We start from the raw sequence: 19,332 nt of genomic DNA, 5'->3' as shown, positions 1-19,332 counted from the left end.
TCCAAGTACAAGTAATAGGTGTTCTTCAGTCATTATTTGCAGACATGTGTTTAACACATCTGTCTGTCACGATAGGTGGACCTTCAAAGATTGATTTAAAGGTCGTAAATGTAATTTCTTTTCTTAGTTGCCCTTTGAGACATAAGGATCAACCAATTTCCCAGCTTTCCCCTGAGTTCCTTCTGTAGTCTAGATCTCTCTTGTACTAGATATTTGTACAGGGCAAGTACAAGAATAATGCAGAAGTAGCTGGATAACAGGAGGGTACACCTGCCAGTTTTGTAAGAACAACTGCTTTCACAATTTGATTTAAAGTTGCTTTGCTTAAGCAGCTACTGTTGAAGTCAAATGTGTATTTACCATATCTTCCAGTTAGCTTCCAGTTAAACCAGCCATTGAACCCTGAAACTTGCCATGGTTTTACCTTTGTGTTGTGGAGAAGAAAATCACTGGCAACACTACTCTTTAATAGGAAACTTCAGAAGGAAAAAAGTACACCAAGTGGGATTTTTTACTCTCTTGGGATTTTAAAACTACACACGTGATTTTAAAGACTTCCTCTTAATTTTAAATGCGTAGTCTTCATAATATGGAGTAGATGGGTGCCAGAGAATATGAGAGATGCTCTCGTCTAGTATCAGAATACTGAATTGCTATACTGCAAATGCAATATTAAATTTTACAACTTGATTTAGTCAGTGAGAGGAAAAAAGTCCTTAGAGGGACCAAGACTGTTTATCTATTCATACATTAAAATATAAGGATAGACAAATCCTTTTTCAAAAAGCTCTGTCTAAAAAGACAAGAAAGTCACATAAATAAAAGGTAAAGCATACCAAAGAAATACTCAGATGAATGTTAGACAGATATATATACACAGTTAAGTTAATTATAGGGTTTTTTTTTAAGTAGAGTCTTTTAAGAATGTTTTATCTGAAATATATAAATAGAAAATTTGGCTTAGTATCAATTCTTCTTTCCCATCAGTCTGGCACTTGGAGTAAATGCACACTGGAGCCAGTAGCCTCAATGCAAGAGGGCAAGGGCTGCAAATTCTTGAGATCCAGCATGGCTGGTTACACCAAGCATTGCCTGTGTATGTCGCTGTTGCATGGGTTTCCCAGCCTCTTGCTCTTAAGCTTTGTACCACAGTTTTTCTTGTAGACAATTTTATACATTTATTTAGTGCTTTTGATTTTTGTTTTTTTTAACTGTAACTAAAATGCATGTTATTTTTGTAAGGTTTTTCATTAATTTATTTTATCTAACATTAGGCATGAAGCTCTGCTGCATTACATTTTAGCAGCTGAAACCGGGATTGAAGTGTCACAGTCAAATTTAGCACACATCTGTGAAGAAAGACCAGTGAGTAAATGAAATTATAACTCCTTATCCTGAAAGGAGCCTTTGTTAATGATAATGTGTGTCATTGTTCTCTTACCTGGGATATGAATTCACCAATTATTTTCTTTATAGGACCTAGCAAGAAAATACCTAGCAACTGATTGTGTCTGGAGATACTACAATTTCTCTGTTTCTCAAGTCAATGCTCCATCATTTGGTATGTATAAAGAATTATTTCTAAATGTTAATTTTACTTTTTTTTTCTAAATTTCAAAAACTGTGTTTGTTATGACTTATATATGAGTAAGCAGGTTGAGGGAAGATTAATTCCTACTAATCATACTTTTGCTTTTTCATATTTTGATATGAATATAAAGGGAAAAAAGGTAATTTAAGTGTTGTATTTCAGCACGGGTTTTCTGAAAATTTCCTTTTTATTGCATTAAATGGATAGAAATTTAACAAAATAAAATAAAAAAGCTAAGCCCTGAGGAAGGGCTAGTTATTTAGGAGTCTGAGCAGTTGACTCAAAGTTTAAGAAAAAAAGCAATAGACCTTAGGAGCTCATGCTGTTTGGTTTATCAAAGGGAAAATCCAAAAGCAAATATACTTCCATATCATAATTGAGTCATGAGAAACTAATAAAGGCTAAGGGATTCCTTATCTAATTTATTACTAGTTTTTCTCTTAGGGTACAGAGTTTATCAACATTGGCAGAGCTTACCTTGGAGAACTAAAGGATTCTCTAAGGTCTATTTGCAAATAAGTTACATTCCTCAGGCCTTAAATTTTACTACATCTGTGACTTCCATAGCTAAGTCATTTTGGTGCCTCTGAAAGCTTTACTGAATATTTAAAAACACTGATCTGATTGTCTCACAACAGCATTTAAGTGATTTGTAAGAAGCATGTGGAAAAGTGGAGTGTGAAAATAGTTCATGCTATTCATTTAAATACACAGTGTGGGAAATGTGTGGAAACTGAATACCACATGGATATAGCCAGAAGCCAAAGGAGCTGACAAACACTGTTGGCTTTCCTGAAGAGTTTGTAGACATCTTAGCAAGGTGTAGTTTTGCTGACCCTTTGGTGGATCCTTTGGTACAAGCTTACATTAGAAAAACTTCTGGAGGTCAGACTCATAGGATGGGACTGTCATTCCATTTCAGTCCACTGTAAAAACTCATGGGATTTCTAGGGAGCTGCTATAGATGCACAAGCCAAAGTGTAGAAGAGTTTCAAACCATTTGAGGAAAGCTTAGGTCAGGTAAGTGTAGACACACCCATAGGAGTTTTTGAATTCAATAGCACAGCTTAGTGCAACATCATGCTTGCTCCTGTCTGGGTCAATGCCCTCTCTTTTGATGGATTTCATTATGGTCCAATGTCACAGAAAGATGTTTGTAAAATATTTGCTGGGCATTGCTTCCTTCTGGACAGGAAAATTGTAACCCTACTGTTGTCCTGGGTTGAGTTGGATTTGAAACTAATAAAATTACCAGCAGCAGCATTCTATAACTTTTGGGAAAGATTCAGCCACCATAGTGTCAGGTACAGAGAAAACACATAGATGGCATGATTTTAAGCCTCATCAATTTAGTAGGTCTAATCTGACTAAATAAAGCTTCAGGTTGTCCAAAGGCAGATTCAGCAAGTGAAGAAGGAATGCTATATAAAGACTCTCAAGCCTCTGTTTTTGTAAAAGCAATGTCACTCACTAAATTCATTAGAGAAACAATGAGAGATTTCATCCAGGATAATTCTTTTCAGTAGGAGGCTGATATAAAGTAGCCACAGAGACAATTAGAGAGAGAGTACATTTGTTTTTTAATATTGTGCTTTATATAGAATTACTGTTAACTTCTCCATCACATTAATAGTTGGTTAATTCTATTGCTATAAATAGTCTAAATGATCTTCCTGGTTTTTGGTTTCTTCCACAGCTTATTTGAAGATGGGTGATTTCTACTACTATGGTTACCAGAACCAGAGTAAAGACCTTGAGCTCTCCATGCGGATGTATGCCCAGGCTGCCTTGGAGGGTGATTCACAGGTGGGTCTGCAGTCATGGCAAAACATCAGAGTGTAGAACAGTCTGAGAATTTAGCTGTGACTGGTTCTTCTGCTTGGCCTCATCTGCACCAAAGAATACTACTAGAATAAGTTACAATTATTTCAAAATACCTTGTGAGTCAGTAGTTGCTGTTTCATAATAGAAGATAAACTTAGCATGGGTGAATGGTCCTAGAATTAGGCTGCTTTGTAAGCTAGAGGTAAATGGCCTAATTTAATGCTACCTTCCCTTGGCACAATTGACTCAGTGTTTTTGCTATTGCAAGAGGAAGAATTAATAGACTGCTGGGTTGTATTCTAGTCCTATCCTCTGCCATTTTATGATTAAAAAAAAAAGAAGACTGGCCCATTTCCCTTTGTATATTATACCAAGTGAATCCCAGAGTGAGTTTTATTCGCTAATGAAGGCTTTATCTTAAAATGCTTAATAAAGAATACACCATGTATATTAGCAAAGACATGCAGTGTTTCACCACTGAGTTTCCTGTTCTCAGGCCCTCCTATTGCACCTCCTGGGTATAGTATTCTGTTCTCCCTGTCTCTGTGGCAATATCACCAGGCAGTGTCTTGTATGTGACTTATCAGAGGTAGCATGGGTTGGTTCTGTTTTGAGGTTATTGGGACATAACATTACTGCTAAACTAGCAAAGGAAAGAGGAGATGCATAGTTACTTTAAAGCATGAAAGCCAAAGTGGTGGGGAAACCTGTAAAATGTCTCATGTGTATTCATCTTCCTGACTCTGAAGAGACACAGGATTGCCTAAGACTTGTCCAAATAAGCAAAACTGTAAGATTAAGGACTCAAATTGTCTGAAGGAAATTTCTGCTCTTAATTTCACTATTCAGATTCTGTTGATCTGTAGAGCTGTGTGAAGGGGAATTGAACAGTAATACAATAGAAATCAATTTCTGTTTTCACTCTGTATTTCCCTAGGAGATAAAATATGACATTTTGATATGGTAACTGTGCTTAATGAGCAACTGAAAATAAGAAAGAAACCATCAGGAAAAGGATATGAGCTAAAAAAACAGTGTCACAACATCTGAATGCTTCTTTTGCATTTTTGCTATTTACCTGAGCATATGGTTAGGAGAAAGGGCTCTCATAATTATTTGGTGCATATCACATTATGCTAAACAAATTTAGGAAAGGAAGTTACAATTATTTAGATACCTGGTGCTTAAATTCAGATATGAAAATTTAATGTTTAAAAAGTGTGCATTTTTTTACTGTTAGGGTTTCTTCAATTTGGCCCTTGTCATAGAAGAGGGCAACTCCATACCTTCCTATATTTTGGATCACTTGGAAATTGATCAAGCATTGCATTCTAGTAATACATCACTTCTTCAAGAACTGTATTACAGGTGAGTCTTTTTTACCCTTAATCAGCATCTTCTGTTTTTCCATGTGAGTAACATTTATCCTGGAGGACAGCAACTCATGTTACTATTAACTTTGTTCACTTTTATGATTTAAGGCAGGTTAAGGTCAACATACTTGAAATTCTTTAATTCCCTAAGTATATTTCAGTTTATGCCTCTTAAAGAGATGTGATTATATGTGGTTACCTGAAATAGTAGGGACTGGATTCAACAATCCAGGTGATCTTTTCCAGTTCAATATATGTAAGTTCCTAAGTTAGGTACTGGTGATTTGTGCACAGTCCAAACCAATATTTCATAAATGTAACATAATTTAATACAGAATTTGAAAATGTGTAACTGGGATAATAGCAATAAAATAAATAAATAATAAAACCTATTGATTTTGCAAATATATCCAGGCTGGCACAGAATAATAGGTATCTGAGAATGTTACAGGTCTGCTGCCTGAACGACCTGTGCTAGCACTGTTTGTTGACAAACCACGCAGAACACTCTGGGGTTCTGGTGCAGAACCTGGGTTTCCCTTTATACCCAGGTAAAGCAACAGGTGTTGGAAGGCACAGTGGGAATCTGAAGCTTACACAATATTTGGTGAATTTGTGGAATTGCCTTTCAAATATTTGAAGAAGGAGGAGCTAATGGTTAATACATGAGGCTGTGAATGATGAGTGGTTTATCATCTGTTCTGCTACTGAGTGAACCCAAAAGAGTGAAGCTAATACCAACGTTAAAACCTCATTTGTCTCTTCTCCAGCAATTTGCTGAAATTGTTCTTCACTGCAGTTAGACTGAACTTGTATCCTAAATTACTTCCACTGCACGTGAAACTACTAGTCAGAGACATAGGGGTTCTGGACCATCTGGGATTGTAAGCTTGAGTCTGAATTCTGCCTTCACTTGGGCTGAATGCACCTGCTTTGCTGTGAGAGTAATTCCAGAGTTGACAGTGCTGAAGGGCTTTCCCATCATCATACAGGTCTGTCTAAAAGGGCACATACCTTTATGTATTTGTGTCTCTCTCTATACATATATATGTACATACACACACAGTCTATGACTTCATAACTAAATTAAATGTATAACAATTTGTAGAGAAAAGGTATACATCTATATATGCGTCACCACTCCCTCTCCTTAGCTTTGTAGAAGAGAATCAATTGAAGCTTTAAATAGATGCCTGTGATTTAGCTGTCTAAACTGCTCTAGTAGGTGAACTCATTTGATAGAATCGAGAAAGCTGCTCAGCTCACCCCACAGGAGATAGGTGCCTTGTGCTAGTCAGCTAAAACACTCTTCAAGCTCTGACTTCATACTGCTGTACAGCATTATCTCTAAAGGAGTTTTGGCATCAATGTTCTGTGTAGGTAACAAAATTTTGAGAGTCCCAGATGATCAATGCCCCAAAATTGTAGAGGAGGACTAATTAGTTGTTTTTATCTTCTTGTTGTAGGTGCTGGAATAATAGTAACCAGGAATCAATTAGTCCATGTTCATTAGCATTACTTTATTTTCACATGAGAGTTCTCTGGAACAATGTTTTACACTCTACTCTGGTATGTAGTGCTCCTTTATTACATGCACGATTGATTTGGAACTCTACCTTGGCTTTGCACTGCTCTTACTATGTTTTTAAAATTATTGTCACAGATCTACTTCATGGGAACCTTTCTTTTATCAATACTTGTTGCATTTGCAGTGCAGTCTTTTCAATCTTCATCTGGTGAGTATGTGTAAAACTGAAGAAAGAGGAATAGTCTTTTTATGGCAGTAGAACATTCAAAAATGAAGTCAGAATTCTATATTTGATAGAAGTACCTCTAAGCAATAGCTTCTTTAACATGTCATTCTTTTTGATCATTAAAAAGGGGTAGATGAAGTAAAAGCAACTTTAAACCTTTTTTTTTCTCTTAATAAAGGAGATTCTTAATAAAAACATTAACTGTAGGTGATTATTCTCCATCTCTCAACATGCAGTATTGTTACAGTATTTATATGACTTGGATTCCCTGTGTAATCTCTGCTATATGCAACCAAAGTGTGTCTCCTGTTTCATAGGACTGGATCAGATTCAAGGTGGGAGAAAAAGAGCTGGTGCTACATTAGAGTAACTTAGTAAGAATCAGTTCAGACTCTTAACATCTATTACAGAATCAGCAAATGCATTCAGTCAGGAGTTGCAAACTCCTCCTGTCCTAAAACAGAAGGTTTTGCTCTATGTTGTCTTTTGATGGGACAAAGACTATTAACAAACAGAAATGCTAGACTTCAGTCTATTAAAACTGTCATCATGTTTTCTACCACACTGAAAAAGATATCAGAGACAAAATCACATTGCTGAGTAAAGGGAGAAAACCCTTAGCATCACATGAAAAATAATTAGTCATCATTTAAAAAGCATTTCCTGCTTCAGTCAAGTGTTTCAATTCAGATCTTGAGACTTGATCAGGAAATTGTGAATATTACCCATTATAAAAAGAATTTCTTCCCCTACATACATTTTCTTATGTTGTGTTTTAACCCCAGTAGTAAGTATATGTCAGAAAATAATGCTTTCTGATATAGTTCTGTAATAAAATACTGAAAAAATTACTTTTATGTTGATAATCTACACCTATAGGAAGTAGTATTTTAAAAAACCCAACAGCATTACATTTGAAAAGATTACTTGAATTAAGACATGTAACTCTGAAGAATATGCTGAATGTGGAAATAATTCTGAAATCCTGTTTTCCTTTCTTACTAGCTATCAATTTACATAACTTGGTAATCATGCAACAAATGTATAAAATATATAATTTTAGATACTCTTCTTTCATTATTTCCATACCTTAGAATATTCTCTTTATGTGTAATTTTGCATCCACATAATATTTAAATATTGATTAATAGACTTCCTAGACAAAGTGGGGTTTTCTTAAATGATTTCTTTTGACATTCTTCTGAAGCTCGTAATTCTCCTGGAAGAAGATCAGAACCATTGTCACATGACGTCCCTTCTTCCTCAGGGAATGACAGCGAGGATGTTACCAGACCAGTACAGCGAGATGAACCTACTCTTTCAAATGATTTGTCCCAGCAGGAGTCAAACCCTCAGAATCCCTTTGTTACCAGCTGAAGTGTAGTTTTCTTCAGATTTACGTCCATTGGGAAGATGGGATGTGAGCAACTACAAATCTGAGAACTGGCAACCAGCCCTGTACATGGCATTAATAATGCAGTCCAACAGCTGAAGGTGTAGGGAAGTTCACTGATCTGACTTCTCCACTATAGAGGAAAAGCATCCGTATAATTTATTTAAGTCCAATGATGATGCAGATTTATTTAACTCCAGTGATGATGCAGATTATCTCGCTATACCCAGCACACAATCGTACTGTATGTTATGGAAGGACCTGGAAGGAAACCTGCAAAGTCTTCGCCTAATTGAAAAAGAAGCAAACAGGTTTTAATGAAGTTTTACTTACATGTCTAATCTCTTATTAAACTGCTTTTACTGCATTTGAGCTTATTTATTGCTGAAATCAGCAAAGTTTTCCAAATTTGAATCATGGAAATTACATAAAAGCGAAAGCCAGTTACCAATACTTTCCAAGTTCCATGGAAACCAGTCGGGACTTTGGTACATGCAATGGTAACAAGTTTTTTGGCATTTTATATTCCATGCTGATTTTTCAATGTGAAAAGTGTTTTGTTTTGAAAGAAAACAGACCAGGAATATTTGCAATATGTTCATAACATATTAGTTATGATTGCTAAGTTTTACTCAGAGTTTTACAAGAATCCGCATTCCCTGGTGGACACAAGAAAATGTTTCTCTTCCTGCCAGGAGCCACCGATTAGAGAAAGGAGCTCCCCAATGAATAAATAAAAGAATGTTTAAGTGTGATCAGATGACACAAAGTGAACAAAAATTTATTTTTGGATTCTTCTGTAGATAACACTGGCAAGGATTTATTTCATGTTCTATAGTGACTCTAAAAGACACTTAAGTGACAGTTTATTTGATAAATGTTGAATGGGATGTATAAATACCATGTATGGAGTGCAAATACCTTCTATCTGATTTAAAGCTGTCTGTAAAGTGGCTGTAGGAAAAGTCTAACCTTTAAAGCAGATGTGCAGTCACCTCTGCAAAATGATGTAGATCACAGACTATAAATTGCATCAATCTATGCATTATTGAGGGTTAAATCCACTTGCCTTGCACTACATTATTTACTCTTGTAAATAAAAATATTTTTTTAATTCAAGCTATATGTGGAGGAATTTCTTTTAAGGCACCTCTAGGATGAAATACTATCTTACTGTTACAGTCTCTCAATATCATTATTTATGTGTCTGTTTTCTTAGCTTCAGATGACACAATCAGCTTTCACTTTCTTTGAGGAAAACAGCTTCCTTACAGAGCAAACCCAGAATATTTGTTTTTCAAGCAAGACCGAGGAAGTTTCAGTAAGAAAGGAATGATTTTGAAGGCAAAAAGCTCTGACTTTCAAGAGAGATTTTTATATTTATATATAAACGTCTATACACACCTATCATCAAGGCACATTTCACTTGCAGAAAACTGAAAATTCAGAAGTGTTGAGGGAAGAGTTGATGCTTTGGGGCAACAGTGCTCTGGGATAAAAATGAATATGTTGGAACTCCTCCCCCTCCCGCAAAGAAAGTAAATTTACTGAGTTTTTAATTTATTTGATCAAGAACTGTGCAAACAATACTTTTTGTTCTTAGTACAGTTGTAGATACATATTTTGCTCTTTCTATGTATAGGTGAGTATTTTCATGTGTTAGAAAGGAGCTTGACTTTTACATACTAAGCTGTTGTAGTCACTGGGGTTAGATTATGCCTATTTCATATTCATTGCAAATGGTGCCCATTATTTAGAGTCTGTTTTGAGTTGCAAAAACTTGTGCAGCTAAATTTGATTATATCAAATTCCTTAACAGAAAGATACAGTTATTTCAAGAGCCCTCTCAACTGTATTTTTGTCACCTAATAAAAGAGGACTGTGCATCTATTAAAACTGGAGCAGGTTTAGATGGTAAAGCCAAAAGCATTGCAGAAAGCCAAGTGTAGCCCTTGAGGGCAAGCAGACAAGTATCGCAACATAGGCAGTGTTAGGTTAGGTACTGAATGGCACGCACAGTTAGATGTTCACAAAAAACTATTTAGGCTTGCATGAGACAAATCTTGCTTATAGTTAGCTACACATTAAATGTGTATTTTGCTACAAATGCCACATGTAGCAAAACTGAAGCCCCTGGTGAAATACTAATCCCATGGGAGTTTGTCAGTGGTGGTGTGATTGTGGCCCATGTGTTGCAATCTGGGAGCTCTCCGAGCAGCAGTGGTTTAGATTGTGTACATACACGTCAGAGTTAAGTGTTAGCACTCTGGCTCACTCTGTTGTCCTCTCTAAAGCCCATGTTCTGAACTCTAGTAATTAACTAATTTTAAGAGTTCTGCCAGAAACACGATTCAACATCTATATTCAGATGGCAATTGTTGAAGCTGCAATGTATTTCATGACGCCAGCAGTTAATAGTTCCATCTTTGTTTATTGTTACCTGTTACATCAGAAGTTCTACCAAAGTATTTTAAGATAAGCAGCTCTTCACAATAAACTGGCAATCCTGAAGGCTAAAATAATTATTATCCTTCATTTCTTAAAAGATCCAGGGGGCTATTGACAATCTAGAGAATCAACCAATTCCCAGTGAGAAAGAGAATGGTTACGTAAAGCAGCTACATAATTCTACTACAGCCGCAAGGAAAGCAGAGAGAGAAGGGAAAAAGTGTTGCTGCATTAAGAATTATTTTTCATAAATTGAAACATGATCACTGAAGTTTATAGTTTCTGCAGCCCATGCTGAGTGTTCAGGGTGGGAATAATGAAATAATAAATCTCGGATGTAGGGCTGAGCTGCTCTGTAGTTTGTTTATACACATTTGCTAGAAGTCCAGCCATCTCAACAACTCAGGTCATGCATAAGGCAGTGTAAGCGATGACTTTTTCTCTCTCCCTTTGTTCTGCTCCGAATCATCTCTAGCAAATAAATTATGGACAAGAAAGAATTTTGGAAGAATTATTTACAGAACAGGTGCCAAATTATCTAAAATGAATGCAATTTACACCAAGTAAATGGAAGAAAATGAAGGGGAGAGAGGTTGCTACATGCAATGTATCAAAACACTGTGGGAAGAAGGGAGAATCAGGTAGGTAAAGATAAGCTAAAAAAGAAGTTAATGTTGAGCAGTTGAGTAGCTACCAACTACAGCTTTATGAAGAAGTCAATTCAAACCAGTTATGAAAGATTTGCAGCTATGCTGAAAAGTTTGTTCAGCTCTGGATCAAACAGTAGGGTGGTAGCAGGACAGCACCGAATGTGGGGAACACCCTTATGGGGGTGACCGACCACTGACTGCATGGTGTTGCTTCCCAGACTACAGTGAGGAGCTTTGCATCCCAATAAATAGGCATGAGGACAGAATTAAAGTTCTAGAATACCTTGCAGTATCAATGTTACTCAGTGATAGAGGGGACACTTGTGAATTAATCCTGGTATAGTGATTACATATTATAAACATACCCCTTACTGGTATTTTAGTATTCCCATTTGAGCTACTGGAAAAGTATAGATGATTGAAAACCACATGTGAAACATGGATTTTCTGTGAAGAGAATTGATTTAAAGCAGATTCTTGTCTGTGTAAGCTGTCCCCACTGACTAATGGACTATGACATTTAACACTGGCTGTTGACCCTTATCCTGGATGAAAGATAGCACAAAGGCATGAAACAAGTTGAATAAGCTTTGGCAGAGGAATTCCATCCATGCACTCTGTCCTTCCTTACATAAATATGTGAACTCTATTAAAAGACTGGGATGTAGAAAGAACAAAAATAAAAGGCTGGATTTTTAAAAGAAAAAGCCCAAGGGTAAGAAAATGAAAGAATGTCAACGGGAATCTGAGCATGGAGCAATTTCCTATGCTGTCTTCTAAGATGTAGGTGACAGGAACAATTACTGAATAATCAACAGAAAATTGTAAATAAAACACATCTGGAATACAGGTGCATTGGAAACACATCACAGCTTTGTTATTTATCTAAATACGTAATTCCTACGCCAGGAGACTTTGTTATATTTGCAATAAGGAAAGTAACAGCGAGCCTATACCTAAGTAGAAGGTGTCTGCATAAAAGCAGCCACATATAGATAAGTGAGCATCAAAATCAGACCAGGAGAAATGAGTAACCAAAATGGAAAGGAGAAGATACTTGCATTACTGCAGTATATACTTGTGTAATAGTTACAGGTAAGCAAGAAAAAAACCTAAAAACCACAACTAAGCAGAAGCCAAATTACCTGCAGCAAATCAGATATTCTGAAGCACTGGTGTTCCAAACTGAAATTGCAACAACAGTGCTGAGTGCCTGTTGACTTAAGGGACTTGAGTTATTTAACAAGTGCTATCAGATACCCATCTACCTTTGGGCATCTTAATAACCCCTTAGAAGAAAACTGGCTGCAACAGCTTTGTTTATAACTGTGTTCATTGATCTTTCTGCTAACGTATTCCTTGACCTTGCTTCCTTCCCCAGTTCACATTTTCTGATTTCTGTTATGTCTTTTGTTTGTTTCTTTTGACCTCTCCTTGATCACCCATGAACTGTCTAGATAGCTCCTAATGCTCAGCGTTGCTATTTGCTCTTATCGGTTATACCAGGTGAGCAGGAAAAAGCACAAGCCCATTAGCAAACCTAGCACACTTTTTTGATAGCCTGCCAAGGCAGGAACTGAGATGCCTGCTTGGCATTTTCTATCTGTTCATTGCAGCATGTCCTGAGAAATTGATTTACACAGCAAGTAATTGTGCAAGTTACAAGCAAATCTCCCTGGATAGATTTGTATTAATAAACTAACCAAGGCCAGGCTCTGCCGTCTGGTTGTGGTAAGTTAAGCTTCCCCTGTGAACCCATTTACCTCATCTGCTACTTCTTGGGACCCGTCTTGGCCCATAAAGTCCTGTAATGGTGCCCAGCCATGGTCTAGGAGGATTCTTCTCAAATGGGCTTGAGCTAGGTCAAGCAGCATGCCCCCAAACAGCTGTGATAATCCCAACCCAGTGCCTTCAGACCCTTGCTCAGTTTGGTTGTGCGGATGAACCAAGACTGTTTGCCTTTTACAGGCCATGAGGTTCCCCCTCCACTCCATCTGCAAGCAATGACTGAAATTAGTCCTTCCAATTTTGCCAGCCTGTTTATCAGTGTGAGCCTTCCAGCAGCCCCAGTGTGTTCAGAGCTGTTTTGAAGGCTTGCTTTCTTGAAACAAGTGTGCTCAGCCTGTGTTTGTAGAACACAGGACAGCCTTTCCAAAAAACACCAGTACTGACTAACTGGAATTAAAAATTAAAGTCTCCACTCATGTTTTATCTTGTTTCATGAAGACCAGATTGTAGTTTTCCCCTTCTGCTCTGGAGAGTTAGTAGTGGCAATAGCACTGTCCCTGCTTCCTTGTCCCATGTCAGCGCTGTTTTCTGTCCTACCCAGGTGACAGGGTTTAGAGGCTCCTATCTCTCATCAGTGCTGCATTGCTCTTCCAAGCCAGCTCCCATTGCACATGGACAGCTTTCCAATTTAATTTTTGAGTTAAGCACAGTACACTAGTCCCAGAAAATAAGTTAACCTTTGCAGTTGAGTTGGTTACAATACCAGTAGGGGAAACCCAGATGCACCTACTCTAATGTAGAAAACTCTAGGCTAGTTCATTAAACAAATATTATAAGTTGTAGAGGATCAGGCAGCCTGATCAGGAGAAGGAAATGGGTGAGGCCTTCTACTGGCAGCTGTAAGTAGCCTCAAAATCACAGGCACTAGGTTCTTGTGAATTAATTTATCTACACTGACATCAGCTGGAGAAGCAATAGAGTGAAGCACAAACAGTCCATGCAGGAGGTTCCTGGAAAGCACTGATGACAACTTCCTGACACAGGTAGTGGAGTTCCCACAAGGAATACTGTGCATCTCAGCCTCATACTAACAAACAGGGAAGGCCTCCAAGGCTGGAGATGTGAAGCCTGGGGGTAGCCTTGGCTTCAGTGACCATGAGATTTGGAGTTCAGTATCAGGCAAGGAGGAAACAGGGCAGGAAGCAAGATTGCAGCAATGGTCTTCAGGAGAGCCTAAGTTTAGCCTCTTCAGGGATGCTCTTGGAAGAATCCCATGGAAACAGGCACTGTAGGGAAAAGGGGTTCAAGGGCTTCGGTTGAAAGCCAAGGATCACTTCCTTCAGACTCAAGAACAGTGCCTCCCAACAAGCAAGCAGTCAGGCAAAGGTGTGAAGAGACCTGTGTGGATGTTTAAAGACCTCCTGTCCTTACTCAGGTGTAAGCAGGAAAGACACTTGAGATGGAAGCAGGGTTGGGCCACTCTGAATGAATATGGGATATTTTCAGAGTACATAGGACTGAGACTGGGAAGGTCAAGGCCCATCTGATATTAAATATGGCCTAGGATGTCAAGGACAAGAAAGACTTCTTCAAACACACCAATAATGGAAGGCAAACAAAGGATGATGTGGGCCTGTCACTAAATGGAGGCGTACTCTCAACAGAGGAAGCAGAGGAGTTACCAAACACCTATTTTGCATCAGCCTTCACTGACAAGAGCAGCCCTCAGGAGTCTCTGACCCAGGAGACCAAGGTAAGGGAATGATGGAAAGAAGGCTTTCATTTGGACAAGGAGAATTGGGTTAGAGAAGACCCAAGTAAACTTGATATCCACAAGTCCATGGGCCGTGACTGGATTCATCTGTAAGTGCTGAGAGAGCTGGCATAGCAAGGACTCCCATGATCATGTTTGAAAGGTCATGGAGATCGAGAAAGGTGTCTGAGGACTGCAAGAAAGCAAAGGTCACCCCTGTCTTCAAAAACGGCAGGGAAGAGGACCCAGGGAACTACCAGCCTGTCAGCCTCACCTCAGTCCCTGGAGAAATGATGGAGCACCTCTTTCTGGAGGCCATCTCTATCCACATGGATGAAATGAAGGTGATCAGGAATAGTCAGCATGGACTCACTAAAGATAAATCACATTTGGCCAACCTTCTTGCCTCCTGTGGTGAAAGAACTACCTGGATGGTTGAGGAGAAAGCTGTGGACATTTTCTGCCTCAACTTCAGCAAGGCTTTTGATACCGTCCCTCACCTCCAGAGGTTGAAGAGACAGGCAGAGAAAAGCCATCTAAAATTCAACAAAGACAAATACAGGGTCCTGCACCTGAGGAAGAGTAATCCCATACACCAGCACAGGCTGGGGGCTGACCTGCTGGAAAGCTCAGCTCTGCAAAGAAGGACCTGGTGGACACCAAGTGTCCATGAGCCAGCAGCGACCTTGTGGCCAAGAGAGCCAATGGTACCCTGGGCTGCATTAGGGAGAGCACTGACAGCAGGTCAAGGGAGGTGATCCTGCCCCTCTACTCAGCCCTGGTGAGGGGCATCTGGAGTGCTGTGTCCAGTTCTGGGCTCCTCAGTAAAGAGACATGGAGCTCCTGGAGCAGGTGCAGTGGAGGGTGACAAAGATGATGAAGGGACTGGAGCATCTCTGTTACGAGGACAGGCTGAGGGAGCTGAGCCTCAAGAAGACACAAATGAAAGGGGAGCTCACCAATGTCTGTCAGTATCTGCAGGGAGGGTGCCAGGAGGATGGAGCCAGGCTCTGCTCAGAGGTTCCAAGCGATAGGACAAGAGGCAGCAGACAAAAACTGATGCACAGGAAGTTCCACCTGAGAATGAGGAAAAACTCTACTGTGTCAGTGACAGAACACTGGAACAGGTTGCCCAGAGAGGTCTTGGGGTCTCTGTCACTGGAGATATTCAAGAACTATCTGGATGCAACCCTGTGCCGTGTGCTCTAGGGTGATCCCACCTGAGCAGGGAGGTTGGACCAGATAACCAACCAGTCCTGGTCTCTTCCATCTTTACCCTATTTATGATCAGAAATTTTTCCTGTAGATCTTTTTAAGCCTTTTCTGCTCAGCTCTGTCTGACCCAAATCAATAAGTTTTTATAATATCACCAGCAGCCTTCAGAAGCACTAATAGGCCAATATTTAAGATTTAATTTTCTGACCTGAAAAGCTGCCATAGATTAGAGACATGAGTCCAAATATTCCAAAGCCTAGAGTAATTGCCACATTCTTCAAATAACCAATTTGAATTAAGAGGATTAATATTGGTTATCTACACTGATTAAAAGCACATCCTTACGGAGGCCAAAACCCACCAGAAGTGTGACAGCCATGGCAAGTGCAGGTGTGAGCCCTTAGTGCCAGGGGCCAGAGGCTGTCAGGCAGTGTTGCTGCCCAGCCCGTTTTTCGGGCTCTCCTAGGGCAAATTCTTCTATCCTGCGTGGCACTACATTAGTGTGACCTGCAAACATACCCTCTGTGCCTTTACAAAGTTAAAGGGAGATAAAAAGCTTCATTTTCATATCTCAAATATCTGGTGCCAATGCACAGGATATCCTTGGCACTTGGATATTATCAGCCCTGCAGAGGGGTAGTGCATAACAGGGCTGGTTACACTCTATTGCTGATACGTCAGATAGAAACCACCTTGTTCAGCATTTCAATTAATAAAATACCTATGCACCCTTCCAAGAAAGCTTTGTTACCCCATGTGATAATTCAGTTCAAAAGAAAGAAAACAAGACGGAACCAGACTAGCTTGCAAACCCCTACCTCCTCCCCTGCCTCTTGACCTTGTGTCCCAAAACCATTATGCCAGGAATATTTAGATTATTTTGTGATGCAGTAAATGCTTGTTAGGGGTACATGCATATAAAAAAATCCTTCGTTCAGATGAAATAATTTTTATGACCATAAGTCTGCCTATAAAAACCGTAACATTTGAATTACCCAGGCACCCACCTACCCCACCACCACTTGCAGATGAAAGCAGAAATTCAGATATCTATCCAGTGCTTTGTGTGCCTCATATAATTCCAGAACAACTTGAAGGGGTGATGATGAGAGTCTGGGTTTAATAAAGACCCCTTCTGCAAATATGTAAGATACCTGCAATTGATTCTTTCACTTAATCCAATTAAAGTATTTTCTTTGAAACATTTAAATGGTTACAAATACATGACTAGGACAAAGATGTTCAAGATGTGGTTTTTGAAGATACACAATTAATGCTACTTCACTAAAGAATAATTGATCTAAAATATCTTAGATATTTATCTCACCCTTGATATTTGTGAGGATATTTGTGTATTGAGATAAAGATGTTTTAACAGGTAAAGCAAAAGCCATGCATAAAGGCAAAGTAAAACCAGGAATTCTTTCATGCATCCCATAGGCAGGGAGGTGTTCAGACAGACCCAGGAGAACGGAGCTCCATCACACATAACAGTGACTCAGAAAGACAAACATCACTCCAAATGTCTCCCTCTTCTTCTTTCCCCAGCTGTATGTGCTCAGTATGTTGGAACCTCCCTTGGGTCAGTTGGGGTCAGCTGTCCCAGCTATGTCACCTCTCAACTCATTGTGCACCTCCAGCTTCCTCACTGCTGGGATGGGGTGAGGGCCAGAAAAAGTTTTTACACCATGCAGGCACTGCTTGGCAATAATGCAAACATTTTCATATTGTCAACAGTTTTCTGAAAAAAATCCAAAACATGACCCCATACTAGCTACTATAAAGAAAATTAACTCAGCCAAAGCCAGCACAACAAACAAAACCAGAGCTTTATACTTTAAATTGAGGGTAGCTCTGAAAGAAAGCAATTTTTGGCTGTGAATAAATGGAAGCAATGGAAAAACAAAAGTAAAAAGGACACACAAAAAAACCCCAAACCCCCCAGTCACTGGAATCCTGAGAGTATTCTGACGCCTTTTACAGTTTCCATCACTCTTCTATACAGAAAGAGAAGAGCAGGTCACTTAGTCTTGATTGCATTTCTCCGATAATTACAGTGATTTTGTTTATAACAGCACAGAAGAGCTTAGAATATTCTCCTGGAAGGTTTTGTATAGCAGAAGACAAAGTAGTCCAGGAATGATTCATCCTTGCATGGACTATCCCAGATGCTATTAGAAAGCTGACCTCTACTCTTTAGTGAGGAGATAATGGTTCCCTTTCATCCACAATAATGGGTGAAGTCCGGACAGTAACAGCTCTTGAACCCAGCTTGAGTTCATAAGCCATATTAGATTGCTGATGTTGAGCAGCAATCCCACAGGAAGCATCTCAGACTTTGAACATCCATGACTGGTCCAGGACATGGATGGACTGGGGTCTGCTGCTTGTACCCTGTAAATTTTCCATATTTTTGCCATAGTTTCTGTGCCACCAGCCCCAGCATATATCTCAACCACTGAAGGGTAGTCCACCCCAATCTATACTTATTGGCACAGGTGACATAAATTCATAAGGTACATAATCTACATCACAAGACAAATTTATTTTACCTCCATTACACTTGGAACATATAATCATTCTCTCAGTATCCTTCAAGATCTCTGTTTGCTAGTAGCACACATAACACTATCCTGAGGACAGCATTTGTGTGCCACCAATAAAAAAAGCAAAGAATTAGATTGTTCCTGTGAACATTTGACTTCAGATAAAATACTGTACAAAACCAGCAGGACAGTTTCTGATAGAAATGGGATATTTTGCAGAAATAATTTTTTCTCTCCTACAGACATAATAAATAATCAACTGGTATTTTCCCATCGCAGCCACCACACAGCCAACAGAGCAAATTTTGACTACATTTAAAAACTCTACACAAGTTAGCTCGTGACTGGGGAAGAAAAAGAAAAGAATAACATTGGCAATAAAACTCGACAAAAAAATCCCCAGTGAGTACATCCTTCAGAACATTGCTGACATGCCCAAGAAAAAAAAGTCCTTCCCCCACATCTCCTCTGGTTCAAGAAAATATTCTGAATAGAAACCTTGTTTCTTCCTCTTGTAATACTGTGGATTCAGACCAAGTAACAGGTGCCAAATTACAAAAAAATTGAACACCTACCTCTTCATTAAACAACCACATTTTAGACTATGTGTGTCCAGGAGCAGCCCTGCCCACCATGAGCAAAACTTCAGATACACAAATACAGAGCTGTTTCTGATTCATACCAGCAAGCCTGCAGCTGACTGCCCCTATCAAGAGTTGTTTTTCTTCAGTCACTTTTCAGCTGTTTTTAATCCCTTTATTTTACTTTTAAGCCTCCCCACCTGTGCCCCAGGAACCTTGATTTAGCTATTTCAGATACTTCCTTTTTCTAGAGCAATTTTTCTCATCCTTTTTGGGCTGAAAAGCTGCTTGAAACTTTTAACAGGAAAAAGTTTTCCAGCCCATCTTGAATGGCATTTGTTTGTAATCCAATAAATTTAAAGTAATGTTTTGGTGGCTACTTCATTATTAATTTATCTTTAATTTTCTTATTTCCATGCATAGAAATACATATGATTGTTTAAAAATAAACAACAATTTTGACTGCTTGTGATATT

General features: G+C 38.9%; 1 protein-coding gene and 1 long non-coding RNA gene across 3 annotated transcripts in view; one reads left to right on the top strand and one right to left on the bottom strand.

Moving 5' to 3' along the window:
* Positions 1-9,054, top strand: part of SEL1L3 (SEL1L family member 3) — a 34,499-nt gene extending 25,445 nt beyond the window's left edge. The window contains exons 18-24 of one of the 2 annotated variants that reach the window (XM_014262751.2): positions 1,275-1,365; positions 1,477-1,561; positions 3,288-3,397; positions 4,656-4,783; positions 6,255-6,357; positions 6,452-6,524; positions 7,810-9,054. In XM_014262751.2, the coding sequence (XP_014118226.2) occupies positions 1,275-1,365; positions 1,477-1,561; positions 3,288-3,397; positions 4,656-4,783; positions 6,255-6,357; positions 6,452-6,524; positions 7,810-7,919 (700 nt within the window). In that variant the 3' untranslated portion in view covers positions 7,920-9,054. Of the gene's footprint in view, positions 1-1,274; positions 1,366-1,476; positions 1,562-3,287; positions 3,398-4,655; positions 4,784-6,254; positions 6,358-6,451; positions 6,525-7,749 lie in introns of both variants that reach the window. The other variant, XM_005517792.3, reaches the window with a different exon arrangement.
* Positions 7,891-18,979, bottom strand: LOC148184120 (uncharacterized). The gene is made up of 2 exons (XR_015772655.1): positions 18,851-18,979; positions 7,891-8,223 (listed from the first exon to the last, which is right to left on the bottom strand). It is a non-coding gene; the product is annotated as an uncharacterized LOC148184120 (long non-coding RNA).
* Positions 18,980-19,332: the final 353 nt, after the last annotated feature.

The sequence above is a fragment of the Pseudopodoces humilis genome, chromosome 6 (genome assembly GCF_049639895.1).
Source record: "Pseudopodoces humilis isolate 2021_Gansu_Grassland_sample_001 chromosome 6, ASM4963989v1, whole genome shotgun sequence".
Lineage (NCBI taxonomy): Eukaryota > Metazoa > Chordata > Aves > Passeriformes > Paridae > Pseudopodoces > Pseudopodoces humilis.
This window is presented reverse-complemented; position numbering and strand designations above follow the sequence as displayed.